The sequence below is a fragment of the Crotalus tigris genome, unplaced genomic scaffold (assembly GCF_016545835.1).
Source record: "Crotalus tigris isolate CLP2741 ecotype Arizona unplaced genomic scaffold, ASM1654583v1 scf7180000017546.9332058, whole genome shotgun sequence".
Taxonomy (NCBI): Eukaryota; Metazoa; Chordata; class Lepidosauria; order Squamata; family Viperidae; genus Crotalus; species Crotalus tigris.
The window spans coordinates 3,746,559-3,772,605 of NW_024096465.1; the positions used below are offsets into that span (position 1 = coordinate 3,746,559).

The window sequence follows — 26,047 nt, forward strand, 5'->3', positions numbered from 1 at the left end:
CCTCACTACAGGAGCCCACGAGCAAGCAAATGTCAGCAAAACGTTCCAAGGCATACTTTTTACTCATTCCTCCTGCAAAGAACAAACGTAAATTGTAACCATCAGAAACTGAACCGAGCTTCTTGGGAGTTGTAATTGTTGAAATGCCCCCTAAAATTGATTTCATTCTAACCCACAATGCCTCAGAATTCCTGACCCGGAATAAGCCAATCGGAGGGGGATCATAATAAGGCGAGCTACGAATGGAGAGGAGACGCCTTCGGTTGCAGCCAATCGCGTCTCGGGGATTGCAGTGGTGCCGGAGAGCGGCGATCGCCCGCCTTGCTGGGCGAATGTTCCCTTGACGGGTCGGCGATTCCAGTTCAGCTGACCTTCGCCGGGCGCCCGGAAGTTTCAAGCGGCTTCTCTGCCAGGGTCTCTGGGTATGCGAAGGCAGCAACAGCGGCATTAGCCGATACGTGACTTGGAGTGGTCCTTCCTCCGTGGGGCGGGAGTAGCAAAGCGCCTCCCCTTCTGCGTCCAATGAAAGTGAGGGCGGTAATGGGGATCCCTGGACCTGGGACTGGGGCCGGAGGGGCAGGAAAGAGACGGGGAATTGAGATGGGAGTGGATTAAATCAAGGCGTACGGGAAAGAACGCAAGGCAGAGATCATGAACGCTGCTGCTACTTCGATCCCTGGAGTTCTTTTAGATCTCCAAATTATTCTGTCCAAGACTAAGGATTTGCAATCACTTGTACTGTCGCTCGATTTAGTCTGAAGCTCGGTGGCAGTTGGTTCCTAGTTAGGTTTAGCATTACAGCTCAACTCAATCTTATTATGTTCAAACGGAAACCCAGATCGGGTAATTAGGGTTTTTTTATGAGTGAGTTTGCAATCTTATTTACCTTCCTTAAAACCAGTGTAGTGATTTCATTGATACTATGTGATCCCGGTACGAGAGCTGCACTACAAGAAGGTGTAAGGACCAGGCCAGGCAGCTGCCGGGAGTTGAGTTGAGTTATTGACTTGTAAGCATGAAAAGCAAAAGAAAAGCTGTAAAGTTCAGTGTCCTAATTGAAATATATATTCCTAGAAGTAAGTCGCAGGCTGCTTGTGGATAAATATGTTTGGACTTTGGAGTGGGATTTTATTTGAAGGCTGTAATTGTGTGTTTGGAAGTGCTAGTAAAATTGCTAGACTTCCAATTAAGTATCCATAGAACAGTATTTCAAATGCCAGTCTTACACATGCTTTCTTGAAGATCCTATTTCACATAGTGGGATTTCTATAGTTTAACCCTAGGGATTCATCAGACATCTATAAATTTTTAAATGAAACTTCTTTCTAATGTTTGTGTGAACAGATTACTTGGCTTTGAATTTAGTTATAGTAAGAAGCCGTTGAGTACTTCTGTGATATTTGTGTAGCACTAAACACAATTTGCTCATATGTTATTATATAAATAGCACATTTAAATAATATTTCTTAGGTCTGATCCTAAGTACAAGTTTGCCAAGTAACTTTCATGGCAATGTATAGATTCCCAAAGCAGCCTATTGTGATGTTTCCTTGTACCAGCATTGCAATGCATCATATATAGAGACAGTGCTGTGTTGCAACAGGAGCTCCGTTTAATTAAAAATCTGCTATAAAATATTAGGTAGTGTGATAGTGTGGTTTAAATAGAGGAATACATCCATATTTTCATTAAGTGATTTCAAATTCTTCACCTGCTTGGCACTCTTTCAATTTGTTTTGGTGTGGAATTTCTGAATAAGAAATTGGGCCTACTCAAATGGAGATAGTCACTTCCCATTTAGAGGGTGCTTATTCTGCAGATAGTCCTCAACCTATGACCACAATTGAGCCTAAAATTTCTGTTGCTGAGCGAGACAGTTAAGTGAGTTTTGCCCCATTTTATGACCTTTCATGCCACAGTTGTTAAGTGAATCATGCAGTTAAATTAGTAACATGGTTGTTAAGTAAATCTAACTTCCGTATTGATTTTGCTTGTCAGACGTTAGCAAAAGGTGATCACATGACCCTGCAATTATCTAAACCAGGCATGTCAAACTTGCGACGTCATGTGACGTCGCGCAATGTATCACAACTTTTTCCCCATTGCCAGCAATGGAGTGGGCATGGTTTTGGCGTGACGCATCTGCTCTGCAGGCTGGCAGTTTGACATGCCTGATCTAAACTAAAACATTTCTGGGAATGTTGATTGCCATTATCTGTGGAATTAACTGTGGAACTTGTAAGAATCCTCCAAAAATTCCAGTATTTGTGGGAGTGTAATATCTTTCTAGCTTTTTATTTATTTCAAAATTGCTCCAAGCTGTGATTAAATTAAGCCTACTTTATTATGTATTACAAATAATATACCAAATTACATAATGAATAATTTTAGCCATGTTTAGCCTTTGAGAAAAAAATCAATCCACAAGTGGTTAGCATGTATTTAATAAATATTCAAAATTTACTTTTTGTGTTTATATGATGTTAACAAATAAAAACCTACGAGATTTATTTTCTGCATACATTAATCTTGTTATGGTGTTTATATAGTCCTGTGCATTCTGATGCAGGACTTCATAATTTTAAAATCTCACAGCTTGTTTTTTTCATCATGATCTAACAGTACAACCTTCCTTCCTAAAGAATGAATTATATCAAATTGTGTTAAAACATAGCATATATGTTATGAAATTACTTCATATCACTATAATTATTAATAACAACTTTCTTTGTAGTAGAATCTTACGTATGACAAGGAAAAATGAATACCTCAATGAATGTGGAGCCTGATGCACTCACCGTAGTAAACCAGCTAAGAGATCTGGCAGCTGATCCTCTGAATAGAAGAGCAATTGTCCAGGATCAGGGATGTCTACCAGGCCTTATATTATTTTTGGATCATCCCAACCCACCAGTTGTCCATTCAGCGTTACTTGTAAGTATTATTGGATAGCTCATCTTACAGCATTAAGGGTTTCGGGAAGCTATGGAATCTAAAATGTAAGAACCTAAATGCATATTTGCTATCATGCGTTTCCATGATTTCATTCAGGTACTGTGACTACACATGAAGAAAATTGCTTGAATTTGGGTTCTCTGGATGTGTTGCAAAATCCTGAGTAGAACAAGTTAAATCCTTTATCCCACTGACATAGAAAGATAGCTGAAATGAAAATGATGGGAAAAATTATAGCACACTTAGTATAGTTTAGAGCTCATTTACCTATATCAGTGATGGCAAATCTTTTAGAGACTGAGTGCCCAAGAACCGCCCCGCCCCCCCAGCCGCCCTCTGCCCCTGCCCCGCCCACCTGCAGGGCCACTCACCACCTCCATGGCCAGCTGCAGCAGATTGCCCAGATGGCCTTGCAGTGCTGTGGCAGCCATGCCCTATGCCCTCACCCCGCAGCATCATCTGCACGCGATGGGGGGCAAGGGCGGAGTCTTGTCTCTGCTGCCTGGCTGCCATGTTCTTGGTTGCGCTGCTCTGTGCGGTCCGTGCCTGGGGAGACTCTCCTGGGGGGGTGCTGGTGAGGAGGAGGTTGTGGAGAAGGCGGGGCTAGGGTAATGGCGTGCGTGCCCACAGAGAGGGCTCCGAGTGCCACCTCTGGAACGCGTGCCATAGATTCGCCACCACTGACCTATATGGTCATAGTGATAACTATAAAAAAATCTTATCTGCTTAGTGTTATGTAATTAAAGCAACAAATTTTTTTTTACAAGGCAGAGTAACATTTGGAAACCTGTATTTGCTCAGCATTTTGCAACTAAAGTTATTTAATTCATTATCATGTGAACTTTAATTGTTCTGTCTTGTCTTGGAAGTTTGTAGGACATCCATTTTATTCAAGGAGATGTTGTGGTATTTATAGACTTGTGTGATGACTAACCTTCACATTTTGCCAGAATAGATGTACATTGTGGTACATGTTTTAGGCATTCACTACAATCTGTTCATTTTCTTGCATGTTTCTCTGCTCAGAAATTCTGACCAGATGCTGTTTACTACTCTATGCAGGGGTCTACAAATAGGCTTCATGTGTTTTAGAAAAATAAAGAGACTTTGTCCCTTGAAAAATATGGATGCATAATATAATGAAGCTTGCAAGCATAAAATCCAATGTGCTAGGGCCCATATCAGAAATCTGATTTCTGTATTGCATGTTGACTATTTATTTATTGTTCAGATCAGTGTGCGTCTAGATTTTTTTAGTATTTATTTTTAATCTATAGCACCATGTTTTCTGCACTTTGTGTAATGTTGTTCATTCCAGAAAGAAACGGTATGCTAAGTGTATATGTACTTAAATTATTCTCAAGACGAATTATAGTATAATAATCCCTGAACAAGATGAGGGACACTCTGCTATTTAAAATACATAGATTTGTATCTAAAATATAACAAATGGCCTACTTAATTCATAGCAAATGCAACTACCAAATGGTGTGTGTTAACACAGTTTGGTCATTTCTTTCAATAACAATCGAAATTTTAAATCTCTTTAGAGAAAGAGCTTGCTCCTGACAGCTCCAGATTGTCTATATATTTTAGTTATTTCTTTGAACTTAAATGTAAGCCCTGATTATCTTTGAATGCAAAAGCAAATCACTGCAGTTTAATCATATTGTTTTGATATACTGTTCACGAAGGATAAAAGCCAGTATGAAACTAGTATCAACAAATTAAACTGGCAAGTTCAGAAGTTTCAATACTTTGTCCAAGGTTACTTACTCCCTTTCTTGGGGTTTTGTTTCCAAATGTTTTATTGAGGTATATGTAACATAAGGTGTAATGAAAATAAAGATTAGCAAAAGAAAAAAACCGGGGAGCGGGAAAGAAAGGAAATAGGCAGTATTTTTTTTAAAAAAAAAAGAAGGAAAAAGGTGTTGATTTCCAACTCCTATCCAACATAATAAAATACTAACATAGTTGAAACCTCATCTTTTACATGACCTATTATTATAAGTCAGTTCTACAATTAGATATTAATTCTTCAAATTAAATTCTAAATTTCATTTTTATATTTCAAGCATAAATAATCAAAAGCAGTATCCCAATAGAAACAAGACCAAATAAAATATCTTTGTTTACACAGTTTAGATTGTCATCTTAACCAAATCCATTTTTTTTCTTTTTCCTCTGTTGTGGGAAGAGATATGTATTTCTATTTACACTTATCCATCTTTCTGAATGATCATTCTTTATAGTAAGAAAAAAAATCACTACACTCTTTCAAATTCTTGTTTTCTTCGGATTTTCAAATTCCAGTGATTGCTTTAAGAGTCTAGGGAAAAAATTATAATTAGCATTGAAAAAGAAGAGAAATCTAACTATATTCAGTAAGCTAACTTTTTTTGTGCCTTCAAATATTTGTTGATTCTTGATTCTTCGTTGATTCTTGGTGACTGCCTGGAGAAATCCCCCAGTTTTCTTGGCAAGATTTTGGAAATGATTTGCTACTTTCTCTTTCTTTGGATTGAAAGAAAGGCACTAGTCCAAAGTCACCCAGTTGACTTCATGCTTTTTTAAAAAAAAATTATTTTTATTTTTTTTTATTTATAAATTTTATTGGTTTTAAAAACATAAATCACATAATAGTCGGTTAACTGTGTTTGCTTAGTTTACATTTGTAAGAAAAGATTGTTAACAATTGATTTCTATAATTTGTAATCCATGTATTCCAACAAATTTCTCATTTTCTCTTAAATATTCTCTCTGGTGGGTCCCGTCATCTATATTCTAATTTTTCATTTAATATTTTCAATATGAATAAGAGAGTTTTTCCATCTATTTTTCCCCAACCAATTGTACAATTTATTCTAGATTTCATAATAATCTGTTTCACTCTTATCCTTAAGTTCTAATATCAACCTGTCCATTTCCGCACAGGATAAAATCTTATTTATTACTTCATACTTAATGCAGGACTAGAACTCATCATCTCCCAATATCTAGTTCCACGCCTTAACCACTACTGCAAACTGACTCTTAATAAGCTAATTACTAGTTGATAAAATAAGTATAATATTTGCCATAGGATCTTCTCTTATGATCTGTGGCATTATTTTTTCAGCTCTTGTAAACAGGTTCTTAACAACTGAAAATGCTACTTTAGTAGCAAAAAAATTACAGACCTTAAGATTTACATCTATTGAAATCTAGTTTCAAGGCTGGCTACGGTATTGAGAATCTTGGAGGATTTATGGACTATAGGTAATCTTTGAATTATGGCCAGAATTGGGATCGGAATCTCAGTTGTTGAGTGTAATGGTTGTTAAGTGAGACATCATATGACTGCTTTGCTCAATGACCATAATCCAGGCACTCTGGATTGCAGTTATTAAGTGATATCAAGTGTCGCTAAGCAGACAGATAGGTAAGGAACATGTACCTTGCATACACATCAGTTGGTTTTGCAAGGGAAGTGATTATAATTTGTATATATTGATATGGTTGAGGAAACCAAGGCTGAAGTTAATCAGAAATTGGAAGGATCCTTTCCAGACAATCTTTTTTCCAATCTTTTTTAAAAGCCTCCAATGATGGAGCACCCACAACTTCAGAAAGCAGGCTGTTCCTTTGCTGAATGGCTTTCAGTCAATAAAGCTTCCACCCATTGGTTCTTGTGCTACTCTTGGCTGCTCTGGAGAGTAATCCACATACTCTGCCCTGTGACATTCTTTCAAATATTGGAAGATTGCTATCACTTTCCTTTAGCTTTCTTTTCTTTAGACTAGGCTTCAAGAGCCATGTTCTTTTAACCAGTTTCATAGGATTTAGCCTCCAAGTCTGTTTTCATTTCATTATTGCATTTGCCTAATTTGTGCTTTCAGAATATGCAAATCAAAATGCAATTATTTTTTAATAAGTAGTTTCCCAAATAGAGATTGTATACCTAACTGCATACATTAGGTGGAATGTCCACGAGTTTATTAAAATCCCAAGGGTAGCCAAAACTGAAAAAATGTGAAATTGAACATATCAGAATTGTCCGTTCTTATTTTATAGAGAGACAAACATTATTTTTAATAATTACCTGGCACATATATGCTAACTTAGGTGAGATGGGTGATAGAGAAACATGATGAATAAATAAATAATATTTTACCTTTATGTTGTAAGCATCAAATAACATATTTCCCAATCTTCTGAATTACTACAATGCATTGTTGAGAGGTGTGAAAGCAAATGCTGAGAATGTCTTTTGTTGTGGTTTGTTCTTTGACCCATTTGTTTCTAATAGGCTCTACGTTATTTGGCGGAATGTCGGGCCAATAGAGAAAAGATGAAAAGTGAACTAGGAATGATGCTGAGTTTACAGACTGTCGTACAGAAGTAAGTATAGCATGTTTTCTGTGGTAAATGTACCTGGATTGTCCTTTCCTTTAAAATTGCAATACAAAGGTAGTTGTTTTTGCTGATTCCATACAATGTGTTCAATGAAACTCCATTTTAAAGGCAGCGATGATATTGACACCAATTCATTGGAAATAAATTATAATTGGAGGCAAAAATAAGGAAAAATCACAGCAGTGAAATTATAAATGAAGTTTAGCAACATTATTACAGTAAAGTTTCCAAAATGCAGGTGCTATGAAAAAAGATATTCCCAGCAGAGTATTTTCAGAAAGATTTTGGTAGCTCAGAGGAAACTTGCTTATTGAAGACAGCTATGCAAATAGTGAAATCGTCAATATACTGCTAGAGTTTTGGATGAAGTATTATAGACATCAATCTTTTACTACAGTCATAGACCAGAATTAAAAATTAAAAAGGCATTATAGTTCTTGTTTACAATTGAAATTGGTACCAGAATTGCTATGGCTAAGCAATATGGCCATAAAGTACAACATCATACATTGCTTAGTTCTGGCAGTGCTGGTTACTACCAGTAAGTGAGAACCACGTAGCTCATTAAGCAAGAACCTCACATGATTGTGATTTCTGATTTCCTGCAGGGTCCCTCATTGACTTTGCTTGTAGAAAGCCAGCAGGGAACGTTGGGAATTGTGATCATATGACTGTAGGTACAGTGCACTGGCTGGAATTATGAGGACCTGTCATAAGTACCATTCATTCAGTGCCATTGTAATTTTGAATAGTCGTTGAATGATTGGTGATAACCTGAAAACTACCTGTACGGAGATCCTAAGAGACAGAAAGTGAGTCTCACTATATCCCAAGTACAGGTTTCATCAACCAATCCCAGTGCTGCCAATCTTAAGGGAGTCTCACATTATAGTCCAAAGCATCTGAAGGACATCAGGTTTTCTAGCAATGTCCTAAATGTTGCTAAAAGGTACTAAAGTGCAGATTTTGTGAAGGGGTTTTTTTTGGCTTATTTTGTATTAATCAGATAAGTAATCCATGAGTAGCTGAAGGTCAACGTTCGAAGTTCATTCGATAATCTTAAGGAATTTTATAATGTCTTTTTTTGTATTTTACAATTTAGGGAGATTTTGATAGCTAGGAATTTTTGATGCAGATTGGCAAATTAATGAAAGCCAAACTCTGATTATTTAGCTAGAAGCACTTTTTATTCCATAGTACCGTAGTCTATTTTTGCCAAGATATGTTGAACTAAATCCAGCACAGATTTTTACAATTTATTAGTTGCCTAAAATAATCAGCTAAATTAATATGTATTTAATTGCACAAGAATCCCTTGCAGGTATGTATCTCCCTTACCCACACTTCTGTAAACCTAACCATTTCCATCAGTTTTAATTTAATACAGCTTTAATTGCTTGTAGTTCCCATTAGAAAAGTTTAAACTGATTATCTTAAGTTGCCAGAAGCAAGGGGAGAATGATATCTTTCAATATGGTAATACTATGAATCCAGAATTCCTTGATGATAATTGAATAAAATATTTTATCTACTGTGGCTATTATTCAATTCAACAGAGGATGATGAGGCAGAAGGGTTCACTGCCAATGGATAGTAGGAATCTATTTTGAATCCATAAATTGGATTTTGTATTTTCTTCATGATGGTCATGTGCAAATTTCTCACATGATGGTGAGAGAAATACAAGTGTGACTCAACCCAGTTATAAGTTAGGATTGTTAAAATTATAGTTTGTTGAACCATAAGTATCTTGGTTTAATACAGTTAATGGTAAGCAATAAGAAGAGAGGTAACACATTATTTGATCTTGAGTTTATGGAATTCTTTGAAAATGTGAACATTTTATACATTAATCATTGAGGTAGAAAGGACATGGATACACATTGTATAGTGCAATATGGAGTTTAGGACTAGAGCTTTAGTTTAATTTTAATGTTCCTAAATAAAAGGCAATGATGCCATCTGCTGTGCCTAATTGGAACATGCCTAAATAATTTTTTGAAAATATAGTTCAAATTTTGTTATGCAATTAAAACTAATATATTGGGGAACAAAACAAATAATGCAGTCAGTGTTTATTTACTTAATAACAAAATACCTTGATTGACAGAAGGGAATAATCAAAAGTTATTAATCATAATAAAACTCATAAAATACTTATAATTCCCCAACTGAAATTTTCTAGGACCTGATAATATTTTCATAACTGTGTTACACAAAGGTGCCATTCCAGAAATGTGGAGAAGAGTTAAAATTATTATTGTATCAAAGCAGTAGTGTTCTGATTAAACTAAAATAAGCCTCTAAATATTATTATACCATTTTCAGCAACATTGGATTGCTATTTCTCCATTTTGAGAGATGCATGTGTGCTGAAATGTATTCATTACCATTGTGATTTTGTGTTTCTCTGCCAGAGTATCTCTGAAACTATAAAACATCTGTTAAATGTTGCTTTGGACAAAGAGTGTATATATACCTACAGAAAATATACAAAGACACATATTTCAAAACTACACCCGTCTTTATACTAATATCCTTCAATAATGTTCATCTTTTCTTTCTAAGAGCAATTTCTTCCCATCTTTGAGGCACCTCTATTTAATATAAAATACCTCCTGAAAGAAAATCCAAATAAGGTTTGATTATTTTATTCCAAGGCTCAGCACTTCTTACCTTAACATATTTTGTTATATGACTTTACTCTGGATGGGAGCAACATAGTATTTCTACTCTGTTCCAAGCAACTTCCACACCTTTTTTCCTTATGCCCAGTTCCCCAGACTATCAAGTCAGTCATGCTTTTAGATTTAGATTTATTCCTTTCCACTTATACATATAATACACTTGTGGTTAGACTCTGTGTTAAACAAATATTTTCCCTCTAAACAGACATTTAAAGAGTCATATTTCTAATTCATTGTTGGGTGTCTCAATGGCTCAATGTCCTTTTTGAATTCTCTCATCTGATTGTCACCCATGCATTCAATGTCCGCTACCACATTGTATTTCTCCTTGTACTTCATTCAGAATATTGCACATTCTCTCCCCCCCCTTTCATCTCTGGTGTTTCCATTATTACTATTCACTGGAGAATGTCATGTGACTACCACAAATATATGATTTTTTTTCTTATATACATACAATAACTAGCTCAGTGTTTCTCAACCTCATACATTAAGGTGTCTGGACTTCAACTCCCAATAAATCATTTAAGTCAACATCCATAATAAATTATTAATAATGTTAAAATAAGATACCAAAATCTTTCTTGAATAACTCCGTCATCTTCTGGAAAATATTTAGGGAAGGAATCTTTTTGTAAGGGAGGTTGCTTTGTAAAATTGATAGCTAAGACTGAAAAACAATCTTAGGATCTATAGTTCTATTTACATTAACAAAACAAGCAGCTGTCTTTTCTGGGAGAATTGTAAAAGAAATTGGGTTAAGAAAAACCTGTAATCTAAATACATCTGATTTTTCTTTGCCTTAGGACCACAACACCCGGGGAAACAAAATTATTAGCTTCTGAAATCTATGATATTCTTCAGTCTTCCAATATGTCTGACATGGATAATGTGAATGAAATGAATTCTCGACGTCGAAAAGCTCAGTTTTTTCTTGGAAGTACAAATAAACGTGCTAAAACAGTAGTTTTACACATAGATGGCCTTGATGATTCGGTAAGAAATTCATATACATTTTGAAATTTATAACTCACACTGAAATATGAAAATGAAAGCAATTGTTTTCTGTAAACATATTCTCTGTGTGTAAATTAGATATAACGTGTAAATAAATGTAAATATAAATAATCTGCATTAAGTCTGTTTTCAGATCCTTTGGGTGTGACTTATTACCAAGAACTGTAATGAACATTTCAGGATTAACTTTACATTTCCCAAGAAACTAACCACAGAAATGTCTCTGAATATATAACCTTATTGATTTATGTTCAGCCACTTTAGGACCTGGAAGTAAGTAAAAGACTTGGATAAAAATTTGAGCACATGCAGTTAAAATGGGAATCTATAGGAAACTAGTGAAGTAGGCCAACCAGCCTGCCAATCTCTCATCTGGCTGGCTACATGTTCTTCCAGAATATTCTTTTCAGGTCCATGTTCTGATTTCAAGTCTCTCCCATACCAATAGGCTCTCATAAAATGTATGTGACTGGAGGCTAAAACATATAAGGAACGGTTGCTAGAATTGGGTATGTCTAGTTAATGAAGAGAAGGACAAGGGGGGACATGATAGCAGTATTCCAATATCTCAGGGGCTGCCATAAAGAAGAGGGAATTAAGCTATTTTCCAAAGCACCTGAAGGCAGGACAAGAAGCAACGAGTGGAAACTAATCAAGGAGAGAAGCAACCTAGAACTAAGGAGAAACTTCCTGACAGTGAGAACAATCAGTGGAACAGCCTGCCTCCAGAAGCAGTAAATGCTCCAACACTGGAAGTTTTTAAGAAGAGACTGGACAGCCATTTGTCCGAAATGGTGTAGGGCAGTGGTTCTCAACCTTTCTAATGCCGTGACCCCATAATACAGTTCCCCATGTTGTGGTGACCCCCAACCACTTATTCATCATCGGGTGCTAGGGGCGTGGCCAAAGAAAAGGGGAAAAATGGCGGACAGCCTTGTTTGGCGATCCCCGTGAAATGGTCGTTTGACCCCAAATGGGGTACCGACCCACAGGTTGAGAACCACTGGTGTAGGGTTTCCTGCCTGAGCAGGGGGTTGGACTAGATGACCTCCAAGGTCCCTTCCAACTTTACTACTATTACTATTACTATATATTACTCTACTTCCAAGAACTCAGTGGTTCATAATACAGAATCATAGGAAAATAAACTATAAATCACATAATCTAAAAAAAGTTACTAGGATGGCCTAGGCCCAGAAATTCTTGGTTATTTTAATTTTGATGACCATTTCTACCAATTTATCTGGGATAAATAAAGCTGACAAACTTATTATCCTGATCCCTCCTGGTCTCTTTTAAAAATTAGTGTCATATTTGGTACCTTCCAATCTTCTGGTATCCTCACTAATAAAGTCGGAGGGTGATAATCTGAGTAATAATCAGCAGGCACAATGTTGGAAATATGAATGTGACAATATCTGATTTGAATTGATCCAAATTGTTGAAATAGGTTGATTTCAATTACAAATCATTCTAAAAGTTTTCTCCACATCTACAGAAGCATTCAATTTGTTTGAATAGATTTAAAAGCAACTCATGTATTTAATGATTCAGCTTTCTAAGCTGATGCAGTGATTTGACTGAATCTTCAAATCAACTATTTGCTCAGCCCTAGTATGGACTCAGCCCTATACTTCTAGAATTACATTTCTCTTTTGGCTTTCTTTCTCCTTTTTTCATTAAGACAGATCTAATTAGTTCCCGTAAATTTGTCCATGTTATGGCAATTAACTTAGTTGTTTATGTGTTTGCCTATTGGTATGTGTTAAATGTTTCTAAAAACCAAGAAAATACTGTGGAGTCATTTGTGCTCCCTGAACTTGATTGTTTGCTTGCAGACATTTCATTACCTAACTAGTAAAGCCCATACTCACTCTCACTGATGTTGTTACCTTAGGTGGATAATAAAATGTCTGCAGGCAAACAATCAAGCTCAAGAGAGCACCAAGTACTCCAGACTTCAACATTGAGCTCTGATATATTATCTTGAATTGCAAGAAAATACTACCAAGTTTTCATTTGTTTGCCAGTTTAAATACATGTTGTTTTTAAAAGTGATCTGGGGTCAGCGTAACTTAGGGTTTCCTGTGTATTCTCCTGAGAAGACCTTGTGCAGATGTTTACAATTTTACTTTTCAGATTAAGGCGAGAACAATTGCTTCTTATAGATATAAATTGCTTCCAATAGTATCTAAAACTAAGTGTTATTCAAAAGCTCTTTCCCTCACTCGCTCCCTCCCTCCCTAATTTACAGATAGTAAAATAATGTAGTCTATATTGCCTTTTAAAAAAAAAATAAAGGGCAAGGATCTTACAAGAATTGCTATAGCAGCTCACCATCATACTCCCAAAAGGCTTTTTTAGCATATCAGTATACTCTTTAAATGTAAAAAGTAAAATACACATAAGAGGTTTTGGCAAATGTTCTCAGAACATTCAGTTCACTTCTGTTTGTAAAGATGAATGAAAAAGACTTCAATTGCTGCTACTGTCTGAAACTGTAGTCAGAACATTTAGCAGTTCTAAGTTTCTGGAGGTTTTTTAATGTGAATAGGCTAATCAAATATTACTAATCATTTCACAATGTTTTTCTAAAAAAATACAAATTATGATTATTATTTTGCTACAACCTTTTCTTCCATTAAGATTAGCAGTTGAAGGCTTAAAATGATTTAGTATTGTTTTGTTTCCAGAATTACTAAAGTAAAATAAGCTGTATTTTTTAAAAAAAGCATTTCATTTTGGAACCAATTCAGTTATTTAAAGCTTTCTGTGTATATAATATATATTTTAGTGTATAAAGAGAAAATTTTGTCAGCACTTCTTAGTTTTTCTACATGTTATTTTCCCTTTGCAAAAGTTACGTTTTCTTTTTCATAAATATTGACTTCTGATTAGGAGAAATGATGCAGAAAGGAAAGGAACCCTGAATTTAAGATCTCAGAAACCCCCCCCCCCAAGAAAGACTACACATAAAAAAATTGTAACACAGCCAAATATCCTTTCAATGCCCAGCTTCCCCATCTTGTACCTCTAGATTGTCAACTCCAGTAGACACTAATCCTGGGGATTCTCCCCTCACCCCCATATACCCCAAACATATATACATGACACATAGATACAGGGCATACATATATTTATGTTTATAGCATAGTATATTTAGGAAGAATGAAGAACAAGGACTTTGATGCTTACTTATATCAAACCATCCCCTTATTTAATTATCTGAACCATTTGAACAACTCAGCAGTTTCTATTGCAGGAATAAACATCAGATCAGCATGGTCCCCATCCTCTATAGCAGTGGTTCTCAACCTTTCTAATGCTGCGACCCCATAATACAGTTCCCCATGTTGTGGTGACCCCAAACCACTTATACATCACCGGGTGCCAGGGGCGTGGCCAAAGAAAAGGGGGAAAAATGGCGGACAGCCTTGTTTGGCGACCCCCGTGAAATGGTCGTTCGACCCCAACTGGGGTCCCGATCCACAGGTTGAGAACCACTGCTCTATAGTAAACTTATTGGAAGCATTATTTTTCCTTTAAATAAATATTTCTCTGCAAAAACTGAATCTATGTCAAAATGTGATGCAGAAGGCCTATGAATGACATTAGCTAACATACAAGTTGCTATCTTTCAAACACAAGAATGTTTATGCAAATTTTGAGCTGTACATAAAATTGGCTATACTAATGCACTTCTCTGACATCTCTGTTGATGTTCCTTAAAGTTCTTGAAGTTTGCTATTTGGTACTTATGTTTGGACTATAATTATGCCCACTTTAAGAGGCATCTTAATTACTCTGTGGTAAGAGACTAAAATAATTAAAGCATGCTTTATAGAATTTATTTTATGTAATGATCAAGCTTTTCTATTTTCAATAGTAGTTTTAAAAAATTATAATTGCAAAGATAAGAATTAATAAAAACTAAAAGAATTAAAAAATAGAAGGTTCAGAAAAAAATAGAAAAAAGTAAAAAAATAAGACAAAGAAGACAAGTATATAAAGAAGTGACTTCTTCATCACAAATATAAACAATGTCAGTAACTTACCACCTTCTCTTAAAATAGAACAAATAAATCCTTCTTTCTATATCCCATCTCTTCTCTATAAACAAATTCTTAAGGTCTCCTCGTTACCAGAGATAACATCTTATCTGTTTTAAGCTTAATCAAATACACCAAGTTTATAATCCGTTTAACAAAGTTGATCCTACAGTTTGATTTCTTCTTATTTTTTTCTTTGTCCCTTCTCACACAATTCTTGGAAGTTTAAATGTCTTTTTTGTAGGAATGTAGGAAAATTATCCAGGCCATTTGTACATCTCTTTTAATTACTAAAACATCAGTTATTTTCTTTTGTATGTCCAATGTAGAGCAGTGGTTAGAATGCAGTATTGCAGACTAACTCTGCCCACAGCCAGGAATTCGATCCTGACTTGCTCAAAGTTGACTCAGCCTTCCATCCTTCCGAGGTCAGTAAAAAGAGGAGCCAGATTGTTGGGGGAAACATGCTGATTCTGTAAACCCCTTAGAGAGGGCTGTAAAACACTATGAAGTGGTATATAAGCCTAAGTACTATTGATACATTTCCCCATCATTTTTGTAGGCTGTCATTTTAAAATCTGCTTTCAAAGTAGTCTCAATCTTGTCAGGGAAAATGTGTTCTTCTCCTGTAACACTTAACAAACACATAGAGGCAGATACTTTTAAAATTAATTTCTGGGTCCATTGTTCAAAAAATATCCTTCAATATGTCCAATGTTAAAATATTTTATTTCATTCTGTATTAGTAAGTCAAATTTATGTGTTTTTCTTCTTTAATTGTTATCTTTAGTTCTTCTGGTGCCCTCTAGTCTCCACCTTTCAAGTCTCATCCTATCTTTTTTTTTTAAAAAAAAATCAAAATAAAAGCATTTCTGGAAGTATTTTTATAATAATTTTAAAATCTGATTTCAAATTCATCTGGACCATCAGTCTGTTTGTAACTTTCCAAAATTAAATTCTACTGATACTTTTGCTGTTTATTCTACATACATACCTACACAGAAATCTTAAACTTCTTCTTTTTCATTAAATATTGAAGAAAACTCATCCGTTTTTTCAGCCTTGTCAATCCAAACAGTTAATGAACAATTTCTGAAAGTGATTAGAAAAGGAAGTATGTGAAACCAGTATTCTTTTGAAGGTACCAATCCTAGTTTAAGCAACATGGTTATTTTCTCATCTTCCATATATGCTAAACTGCCCAAGAATAGCAACTCTTTGGAGCACTTTTGGATAATTTGAGGGACAGGGAAGGGATTGCAAAGAGCTGGTCTACTGGATGGCTTTTCATTCCACTGCAGCCGTCAGTCCGCTTTTAGCAGAGCCACCTTCCATTTGTCATTTCTTCCTCAGAAGTCCCTAAAAAAAAAAAAAAAAGTATGCTGGGGCAGTTCAGAGTTGGTGAAACTAGCATAGGTTACTGTTGTGTTGTTGCATAGAAGAGGCCGTGCCACTTGCTTAAAGCATAAGATGTGCTTGTGGTTTTATAAGCAGACATTGTCAGTTGACATCAGAATTGAATTGTGTAGTGCAGTGATGTTCATGAGCTGCCATAGTTAAGGAAGCTGAAGAATGTAACAGCTGCTTTGATGCATTCAGTCAGTATTGGATACAAGATGTCTGATAAATAGCAACTTAAAACTAACTGCTCATCAGCGAGGATTTCAGTCAGTCAGAACTAAATCACAAGAGACTGTTTAGCTGATCATAACAAAGAAAAGCTGCTTTGCTTTTCAGCACTTTCCATCATTATTCATAGTTGGTTTCTCCCTAGTTTGCCTTCAAATTGTAAGCAGAAATGTTATCTTTTTATTTCCTTAGAGCCAAATGCAAACATTCCTTTCTTTTTGTTTAAAAATGTTCCACTTATACAGCATCACATGCACATATGCGTTAACTTCATGTTATTTACTTAGTATTGACCCATTAAATGCATCTCTTTAATTTCCAGTCACGGAGGAACCTGTGCGAAGAAGCCTTACTTAAAATTAAAGGGGTCATCAGCTTTACGTTTCAACTGGCAATTCAAAGATGTGTCGTCAGAATCAGATCAGATTTAAAAGCAGAGGTAAGTGTTCCCAATGGTTTGCTTTCATTATTTTCAGCTTCAGGTAGATATTTTTTAAAATCCTGTTCTACTTATTGTTTTCCATTTTTGTGCAGGCACTGGCCACAGCAATAGCATCAACCAAAGTTATGAAAGCCCAGCAAGTTGTAAAAAGTGAAAGCGGAGAAGAGGTGAGAGAACTGCCCACCCTATAAAAGTAAATTGTTAAAAGTGTTGGCACTAAGATAACAACAGCAGCAATCATTGTAATCTTTTCATCTGATATAACAATGTTCACCACATATACACGAGATTCTAGGCAGATAAATTTTCCAATCTGCTTTGAGCACCAATATCTGCATAATAGTACAACAGTTATATGTGAATAAGAAAAGCTTCAGGAGTCGAATTTTTCATGTCATCTATGATTGGATAGTCTAGTACAGGGGTAGGCAACCTTGGCTCTTTTATGACTCGTGGACTTCAACTCCCAGGAATTGGCTCAGGAATTCTGGGAGTAGAAATCCACGAGTCATAAAAGAGCCAAGGTTGCCTACCCCTGGTCTAGTAGAATTCATGAGCTTGAAGAGGAAAAGAAATATGTGTTTTAGCTTTTTTTTTTTTAAAAAAAAAGCTTTAAAAAGTCATTTTTATCCTTTCTACTACTAGAAGTTAAATTATCTAAAAATGATTGCAGAAATAAATGTAGCTGAAAAGCAAAAGCAGATCTTGTGTGATGTTCCATGATGCATGTTAACACCGTGCTCCATTTTATGCAGATGTTAGTTCCTTTCCAAGATACTCCAGTAGAAGTGGAGCAAAATATTGACCTCCCTGAATACTTGCCAGAAGATGAAAGTCCTTCAAAGGAGCAAGACAAAGCCGTGTCCCGTGTTGGATCACACCCAGAAGGGGCAGCCAGTTGGCTGAGCACAGCTGCAAATTTTCTTTCCAGGTCCTTCTATTGGTGACTTTGAATCAAGGCTAAAGGACTGTGCCAACCAACAGGCGGTAGTTTTTCCATTATTTTGGCGAACTGCCAAGTGCAATTTGCAATAAGTTATCGTAACAGATTTTTTAGACTACACAAAATATATACTGTGTTTTACATTTTATTGGACATTTTGGCCTTTTGAGCAGTCAGAAGATGGAAGCCTCAAATCAACATTGGTTCATTCCCTCGCCCCCCTTTTATGTTTTATTTCCTAATTCTTTTAATGTGGGTCCATGATCAACCGAACATTTTTGAATTTATGAAGCTTTAAGTTAACAGTTATGATAAATATATGCAGAGCCCATTCAATGTCAATGTCAGGACATACGTGCAAAGAAATTGTTAGGTCTGATTTTACAAAATGAAATGCCTTTTTTTCTTTTCTTTTTAGCCTTATTTCAGATTATATATTTCAATTAGATGGCTCTAGAAGGAAAAAAAGACAGATTTGTTCAACTTTTTTCAGTGCCAGTGTGACATGCTCTATTTGTAGGAATGTAAGAAGACTTGAACTTTAAAGGGGAGATTTGTTTTTTTAATTGTCAGCCGATAACCACTTCAATATGAACATTTTAATAAAAGAGGTTAAGACAGAAATGCATGTATATTTATCTGCTGTAAAAAAATGCTTCTGACGAAGGCTGTGACTGACTTTCCAAGTATGACAAGACACTATTGATTGGAATGCAGGTCATTGCTTTTCACAAACTTCAATCTGTTCCCATAATGGTTTGTCTGTAGTCAGAAGTGTGGTGATTGAGTTGAAAACAAGCTTTGAGTGAGAGCTGAACATGTAAGATTATTATGGAGAAGGGATAAGGAACTGGATGCTGAATATGCCATTGTGCCCTATCTACGTTTTAAACATTTTGGCTTGATGGAAACTGTATGTTATTCCTATTGCCTTTTAAAGAAGCTGCTGTCCTGTGTCAATAGAGCTGATATTTGGAGCTGTATGACAGTTTATGTCATGTCAGAGCCAGGAGCAGGGCAAAACTAGTGCCTGATAGCTAGGATTTGAGGGGCATCTTTGAAAATATGAAGAGTCCCTAAAAGTGCACTGTAGCTAGTCTGTTAAAACCCCATACTTGGAGAGCATCATCTTCTGGTATTGTAGCTCATTAAAGAAATTCCAAAGCGCTTGGATCTTGTCTTTTAGTTCCCAATAATGATAAAACAAATGCTGTTTCAGTAGGCAAGATGTTGAGAACAGCAGTTAGATTATTGAAATTTTGGCTGAGATTTTTCTCAGTTTGTTAGAACAACTGCTACTTTGCACCACAGGAGTGTAGCTGAGGAATTGCAGTGCTGTTCAAAATTAAGTCCTTTATAAATCATTTTGTGCTACTGACTTTTTTGAGGCAAAGCTTTGGAAGACCTTATATTTGTCTTGCTCAATAGCAGCAATTAAGTAGCATCATGAAATTCTCATTTAAAGGAAAATAATGTGCAAGAGAAAAAGAATATTCCAAAAATAATTTAAAGTTCACCTGAATTCAGTGTCCTTTTAAGATGAAGAACTTACTTTCAGATTAGATTGTTTTCTGATTTATCATTATCTGGTTTATTTGGTTAAAGTTTACACAGAATACAAGCTTTCTAAGGCGTGTATTATAATCAATATGTATTACAAAGCATATTGCTGTCTAGAATGTTACAATACCAAATGTGTTTGCAAAGATCTCTGCTGTGTAACCATGAATGCAATGTTTACTTTTTATTTTAACATCTTTTCTCTACATTTTGCATTGCCGCACATCCTCTTTACTACATGACACATCTCTTTGGATATTAGTGATTCTATACTAGTAAATATTAAAACGTGTATTTGGTTTATAGGTATGCTTTTTTTGGTCAGTATTGCAGCTGTCCCAGTTAATGTATCTGTAAAACAGATTTTGAAAAACTGTAAAATAAAAGTGTAATATAATGAATTGGCATCATTCTGCTTTTATAAGGATTTTTGAAGCATGAAGTTCAAAATTCATAAGAAGATGACAGTTTGTTTGCATGAGCAGAGCAGGATTTTTTGTAGGTGCGGTTGCATTGTGAATGTACACTGGTTGCTCACAAAAATAAAAAATAAAACATATTTTTTCAGGGAAGCAAAATTCAAGCTACTGTTGCCATGAATAAAACTTACACTGCTTGTTAGCAGAAACTGAGAATATGGAATGCTTCAACCTCAAAATGCCCTGTTCCACCCTTGCTGGCAGTGTCTTGAGGTGAGAATAGCTGTTCTGATTTAATGGAAGATGTCTGACCTTGAAACTGACTATTTTAATTGTATCAAGAGTGGATTATTCTATTGTTTTCAAAACTGAACCAATTCTGGTAAAGTTGGAACAAGACAGCTAGTGAGACAGTGTTATAATCTTGAAATGTTTTAGACATATCAAATCTTATGCAACAATGGGATCTTTCCTCTTTGGAGGAGTCATTTGTATCCTCCCCAGCAGGAGAAGAAAAAAAAGACTTGCTTTACACCTTATCTAATAATTTTCTCCTTCCCGGCACGTAAATAAAATGGCCACATAAAATGCAAAGATTAATTTAATTTCTAAATATAGATCTCTGAATGCAGTGTCCTTCAAATGTGGGCAGTGCATGTTAATGAAATTTTATATAAAGAATATTACTAAAACCTCAGGATATTGACAGAAAGCTTTATTTTTTATATATTGCTGAGCCAACTGAACCATGTTGCTGTCTGTATTATGGAGCCATTATATAAATTTCCCAGGTGTACTGAACTGCTGAAGCAAAGTATGATTCTTTGTGAGAAGTATTTCCTCATCAGGACAGAACACAGGACCAAATACTCATGCAAACAGTACAATTCTATACATCTTGCTCAATGGTACCTTGCTCAATAGTAGTAACTAAGGGATCTCGGAATCCTAGTGGACAATCACTTAAATATGAGCCAGCAGTGTGCTGCAGCTGCCAAAAAAGCCAACAGTGCTAGGCTGCATTAACAGGAGGATAGAATCAAGATCACATGAAGTGTTAATACCACTTTACAATGGCTTGGTAAGGCCACACTTGGAATACTGCATCCAGTTTTGGTCACCACGACGTAAAAAGATGTTGAGACTCTAAAGAGAAGAGCAACAAAGATGATTAGGGAACTGGAGGCTAAAACATAAAGAATGGTTGCTGAAATTGGCTAGTTTAATGAAGAGAAGGATGAGGGGTGACATGATAGCAGTGTTCCAATATCTCGGGCTGCCACAGAGAAGAGGGAGTCAAGCTATTCCCCAAAGCACCTGAAGGCAGGACAAGAAGCAATGGATGGAAACTAATCAAAGAGAGAAGCAACCTAGAACTAAGAAATTTCCTGACAGAACAATCAGTGGAACAACCTGCCTCCAGAAGCTGTGAATACTCTTAACACTGGAAGTTTTTAAGAAGAGACTGGACAGTCGTTTGAAATGGTATAGGGTTTCCTGCCTGAGCAGGGGGTTGTACTAGATGACCTTCAAGGTCCCTTCCAACATTATTATTACTATTATTATTACTACTATTATTATTATCATTATCTCTATTCAAATGAAAATACTACTAAGCTTATCGGAAAATATTGTAAGGTAACTATTTGTTGTTGTTAATTGCGAAGTCGTGTCCGACCCATCGCGACCCCATGGACAATGTTCCTCCAGGTCTTCCTGTCCTCTACCATCTTCTGGAGTCCATTTAAGTTCACACCTACTGCTTCAGTGACTCCATCCAGCCATCTCATTCTCTGTCGTCACCTTCTTCTATTGCCCTCAATCTTTCCCAGCATTAGGCTCTTCTCCAGTGAATCCTTCCTTCTCATTAGGTGGCCAAAGTACTTGAGTTTCAACTTCAGGATCTGTCCTTCTAAAGAGCAGTCGGGGTTGATCTCTTCTAGGACTGACCGGTTTGAACGCCTTCAGTCCAAGGGACTCGCAGGAGTCTTCTCCAGCACCATAGTTCAAAGGCCTCAATTCTTTTGCGCTCAGCCTTTCTTATGGTCCAACTTTCACAGCCATACATTGCAACTGGGAAAACCATGGCCTGGACTATACGCACTTTTGTTGGCAGGGTGATGTCTCGGCTTTTTAGTATGCTGTCTAGATTTGCCATAGCTTTCCTCCCCAGGAGCAAGTGTCTTTTAATTTCTTGGCTGCAGTCCCCATCTGAGGTGATCTTGGAGCCCAGAAAAATAAAATCTGTCACTACCTCCATTTCTTCCACATCTATTTGCCAGGAATTGAGAGGGCCGGATGCCATGATTTTGGTTTTCTTAATGTTGAGTTTCAAGCAAACTTTTGCACTCTCCTTCTTCACCCGCATCAAGAGGCTCTTTAATTCCTCTTCACTTTCTGCCATTAGAGTGGTATCATCTGCATATCTTAGGTTGTTGATATTTCTCCCGGCAATCTTAATTCCAACTTTTGATTCATCTAGCCCTGCCTTTCTCATGATGTGCTCTGCATATAAGTTAAATAGGCAGGGCGACAGTATACAGCCTTGCCGGACTCCTTTTCCAATTTTGAACCAATCAGTGGTTCCGTGTCCAGTTCTCACTGTTGCTTCTTGACCCGCATATAAGTTTCTCAAGAGACAAATGAGATGGTCTGGTACTCCCATCTCTTTAAGACCTTGCCACAATTTTTGTGATCCACACAATCAAAGGCTTTAGCATAGTCAATGAAGCAGAAGTAGATGTTTTTCTGGAACTCCCTAGCTTTCTCCATGATCCAGCGTATGTTGGCAATTTGATCTCTAGTTCCTCTGCCTCTTCGAAATCCTGCCTGTACTTCTGGTAGTTCTCGAGCCACATACTGCTGGAGTCTAGCTTGTAGGATTTTAAGCATAACTTTACTAGCATGTGAAATGAGTGCAATGGTGCGATAGTTTGAACATTCTTTGGCATAGCCTTTCTTTGGAATTGGAATGTAAACTGACCTTTTCCAATCCTGTGGCCACTGTTGAGTTTTCCAAATTTGCTGGCAAATTGAGTGTAGCACTTTTACTGCATCGTCTTTTAAGATTTTGAATAGCTCAGCTGTAATACTGTCACCTCCACTAGCTTTGTTGTTGCTCAGATTTTCTAAGGCCCATTTCACTTCACATTCTAGGATGTCTGGTTCGAGGTCAGTGACCATCTCATTGTGGTTACCTGTGATGTTAAGTTCATTCTTGTATAGTTCTTCTGTGTAGTTTTGCCATCTCTTCTTAATCTCTTCTGCCTCTGTTAGGTCTCTGCCATTTTGGTCCTTTATCATGCCCATCTTTGCTTGAAATGTTCTCTTCATACCTCCAATTTTCTTGAAGAAATCTCTGGTCCTCCCTATTTTGTTGTTTTCTTCTATTTCTTTGCACTGTTCATTTAAGAAGGCATTCTTATCTCTTCTAGCTACTCTCTGGAATTCTGCATTCAATTGGGTGTATCTTTTTCTTTCTCCCTGGCCTTTCGCTTCCCTTCTTTCCTCAGCTATTTGCAAAGCTTCCTCAGACAGCCATTTTGCTTTCTTGCATTTCTTTTTCTTTGGGTAACTATAGGATAATTTTATTGTTGCAGGTTGCAACTTTTCATTGTAGAGAGAACTGCCACTTTCCATTCTTGAAAATATCACCATCAGCATGGTGAAATGTGTTAAGAAAATTCTGAAATTTAGGTTAATTTTTCTTTTGTTTTGGTTTCTATTTGTAGCAAACAGAACATTTAATTTTTGTGACCCTTCATTATTCTGTAAAAATATTGTCTCATGGATATTTAAGATTGAAAATTACTGTGCAGGTATGGAAATTCTGCAAAACATGTTATAAATTGCTCTTAAAATGCTTGTTTCTGTTCTCAGATTGATCATATCTTCATATCTTGGAGGAAGATCTTTAGATTGTGTAAGAACATATGATTGGTTAGTAGTAAATGTTCCCACTGCTATTGAGCAGAGATTCATTTTTCAGATTATCTCTCTTCACTATTTTTAGTGGTTGGCTCTCCACTGTCTTCCCTCCAATACACATGAGAATGCATTATCTTGTGATGGTCTTAACTGAATTTCTATTTTCCCTTTTCTGAAGCTTGTGGGAAACAATCCAATAGGCTTTCTCCCACATTTTGGTCTACAGATCAGTTAAGTCAGATGTGGGTTGTTATTACGGTATCAGATGAGCAAAAATCATAATTCAAATCCAAATACAGCAAAATGCATAAAGTACTACAACATGGCTATTTCAGTGCATTACTAGGATGACTTAATGAATATGAATGAATGTATCTTCCTTCCTTCCTGTGTGGCTGTAATTACATTGGATACTTTTCCTTCAGTATTATTTGAAGCCAAAACTGCAATTAGTTGTTAGCTAGTAGCAGTTAGCGATTACTGTGTGAAATCATGTTGACATGTAAATTTTGTCCTGTTAATTTCTAAGCCACAACATCATTTGCAAAGTAAAATGAATGTATGTGTGTAGTATATGTGGGCTAAAATCATTGTTACTTGAACTACATGTTATAGCTCAGATAAAGTCTTCATATTTATTTTATTATATACAAAGTGGATGGATTCCAAAGCTTTGCTAAAAAGAACCTTTGAAGTGTTTGCTTTCTGTTTAAACATATATTTTAAAATGTGATGCTGTTCTCTCAAATCAACACCAGATGGCAGAACAGAGATAGTATTGTGGAGATTGAATATTAAAGATGTTGATTACAAATGCTGGCCTCATAAGTAGGTGAGAATTGTTCATTTACCTTGGTTTTTTTTGCAATATGTAGATTACATTCATTGATATAATCTCTAATCTAGACTGTTTACATTGTAATGTAAAATAGTACATTGTTATTTTAACAACTTTTTTTAGTGTGTAAGGCTAGTTGAATTAGTTGCAGCAAAACAACAGAATTTTGTGAGGTCTTAAAACACCTTTATTAATATATGTTTTTGTGGATTAGTTCAGCAGAAACATTCTGCAATATTTATTTGACCTGAACAATAAACTTGGCTGAGGGGGAAAATGATCAGAAAGCTCTGTCAGCTTTTAACGATCTTTAACAATAGTAAAATATAATTCATTTCAAAATTTAATACATCTAGACCCACATAGTCAATTTTTGATGAGAATAAAATAGAATATCCTTTATTTGGATTATTGTGGAGTAAATGGCACAGGAAAATGGACAGGAAAGGGCATATGCCACGAAGAATCAACTTATAGTGTAAAATGAATAGGGTGTTGCATAATCAAGCTCTGCTTTTGCATAACTTCACATTCTTTCACTGGGAGTTGCCACAAGCAGTAGTTGGACTGATGTGGTCAAATGTCTATATAATTTAGTTTGGTTACTGAGGGACCTATGTATGATAAGAAAACCATGTTTCTGATGTTGTGAAGGTAAAGTAAGAGAGTTGATACTGCTCTATGATGAGAAAACAAGAATTAGACAAAACCATGGTGGACATTCCAGTGTTTTTACTTGCTTTACATTGCTCCAACCCCATTCCTGCAGGGGTGGAGCAATGTAAAGCAATGTAAAGCAGTGGTTCTTAACCTGGGCGATATTGCCCCCCAGGGGGCGATTTCATTTTTCAGGGGGGCGATGGAACAAAAAGGGGCAATGCGGGGTGAATGAATGAAAAGGGCAATATGGGGGCGATGGAGCGAGAAGTTTTGGGGACACTTTTGAGACTTTTTCGTACAGTGAATCGCTGCATATCTGTCGTACAAAAATATCAGATCACTCGCTATTAGTGGATTGAATTGTGTTTTCAAATGTTCCTCCAGCTAGCTTCAGTACAGAACGCTGTACATATGTGAATACGCATCGCTTATCTTCATGCGCGTTGCGCAGCAGCCTCTTATCCTTTTTATATTTCTTTTTGCGTCTTAAATTTCACTTGTAATTCAATCATTAAATGTTACTGTT

At 36.2% G+C, this 26,047-nt stretch overlaps 1 protein-coding gene across 4 annotated transcripts; it reads left to right on the forward strand.

Moving 5' to 3' along the window:
* Window positions 1-297: 297 nt before the first annotated feature.
* On the forward strand, window positions 298-20,078 carry ARMC1 (armadillo repeat containing 1). 4 transcript variants are annotated; one of them, XM_039335496.1, is made up of 7 exons: window positions 298-422; window positions 2,735-2,934; window positions 7,244-7,335; window positions 10,844-11,033; window positions 17,055-17,171; window positions 17,267-17,341; window positions 17,930-18,121. In XM_039335496.1, exons 2-7 carry the CDS (start codon window positions 2,761-2,763, stop codon window positions 18,119-18,121), a joined length of 840 nt encoding a protein of 279 aa, XP_039191430.1. In that variant the 5' UTR covers window positions 298-422; window positions 2,735-2,760. The 4 variants fall into 4 exon arrangements, with proteins under 4 accessions (XP_039191430.1, XP_039191456.1, XP_039191440.1 ...); XM_039335522.1 differs by having other exon boundaries at window positions 299-422; window positions 2,738-2,934; XM_039335506.1 differs by having other exon boundaries at window positions 302-528; window positions 2,738-2,934.
* Window positions 20,079-26,047: the final 5,969 nt, after the last annotated feature.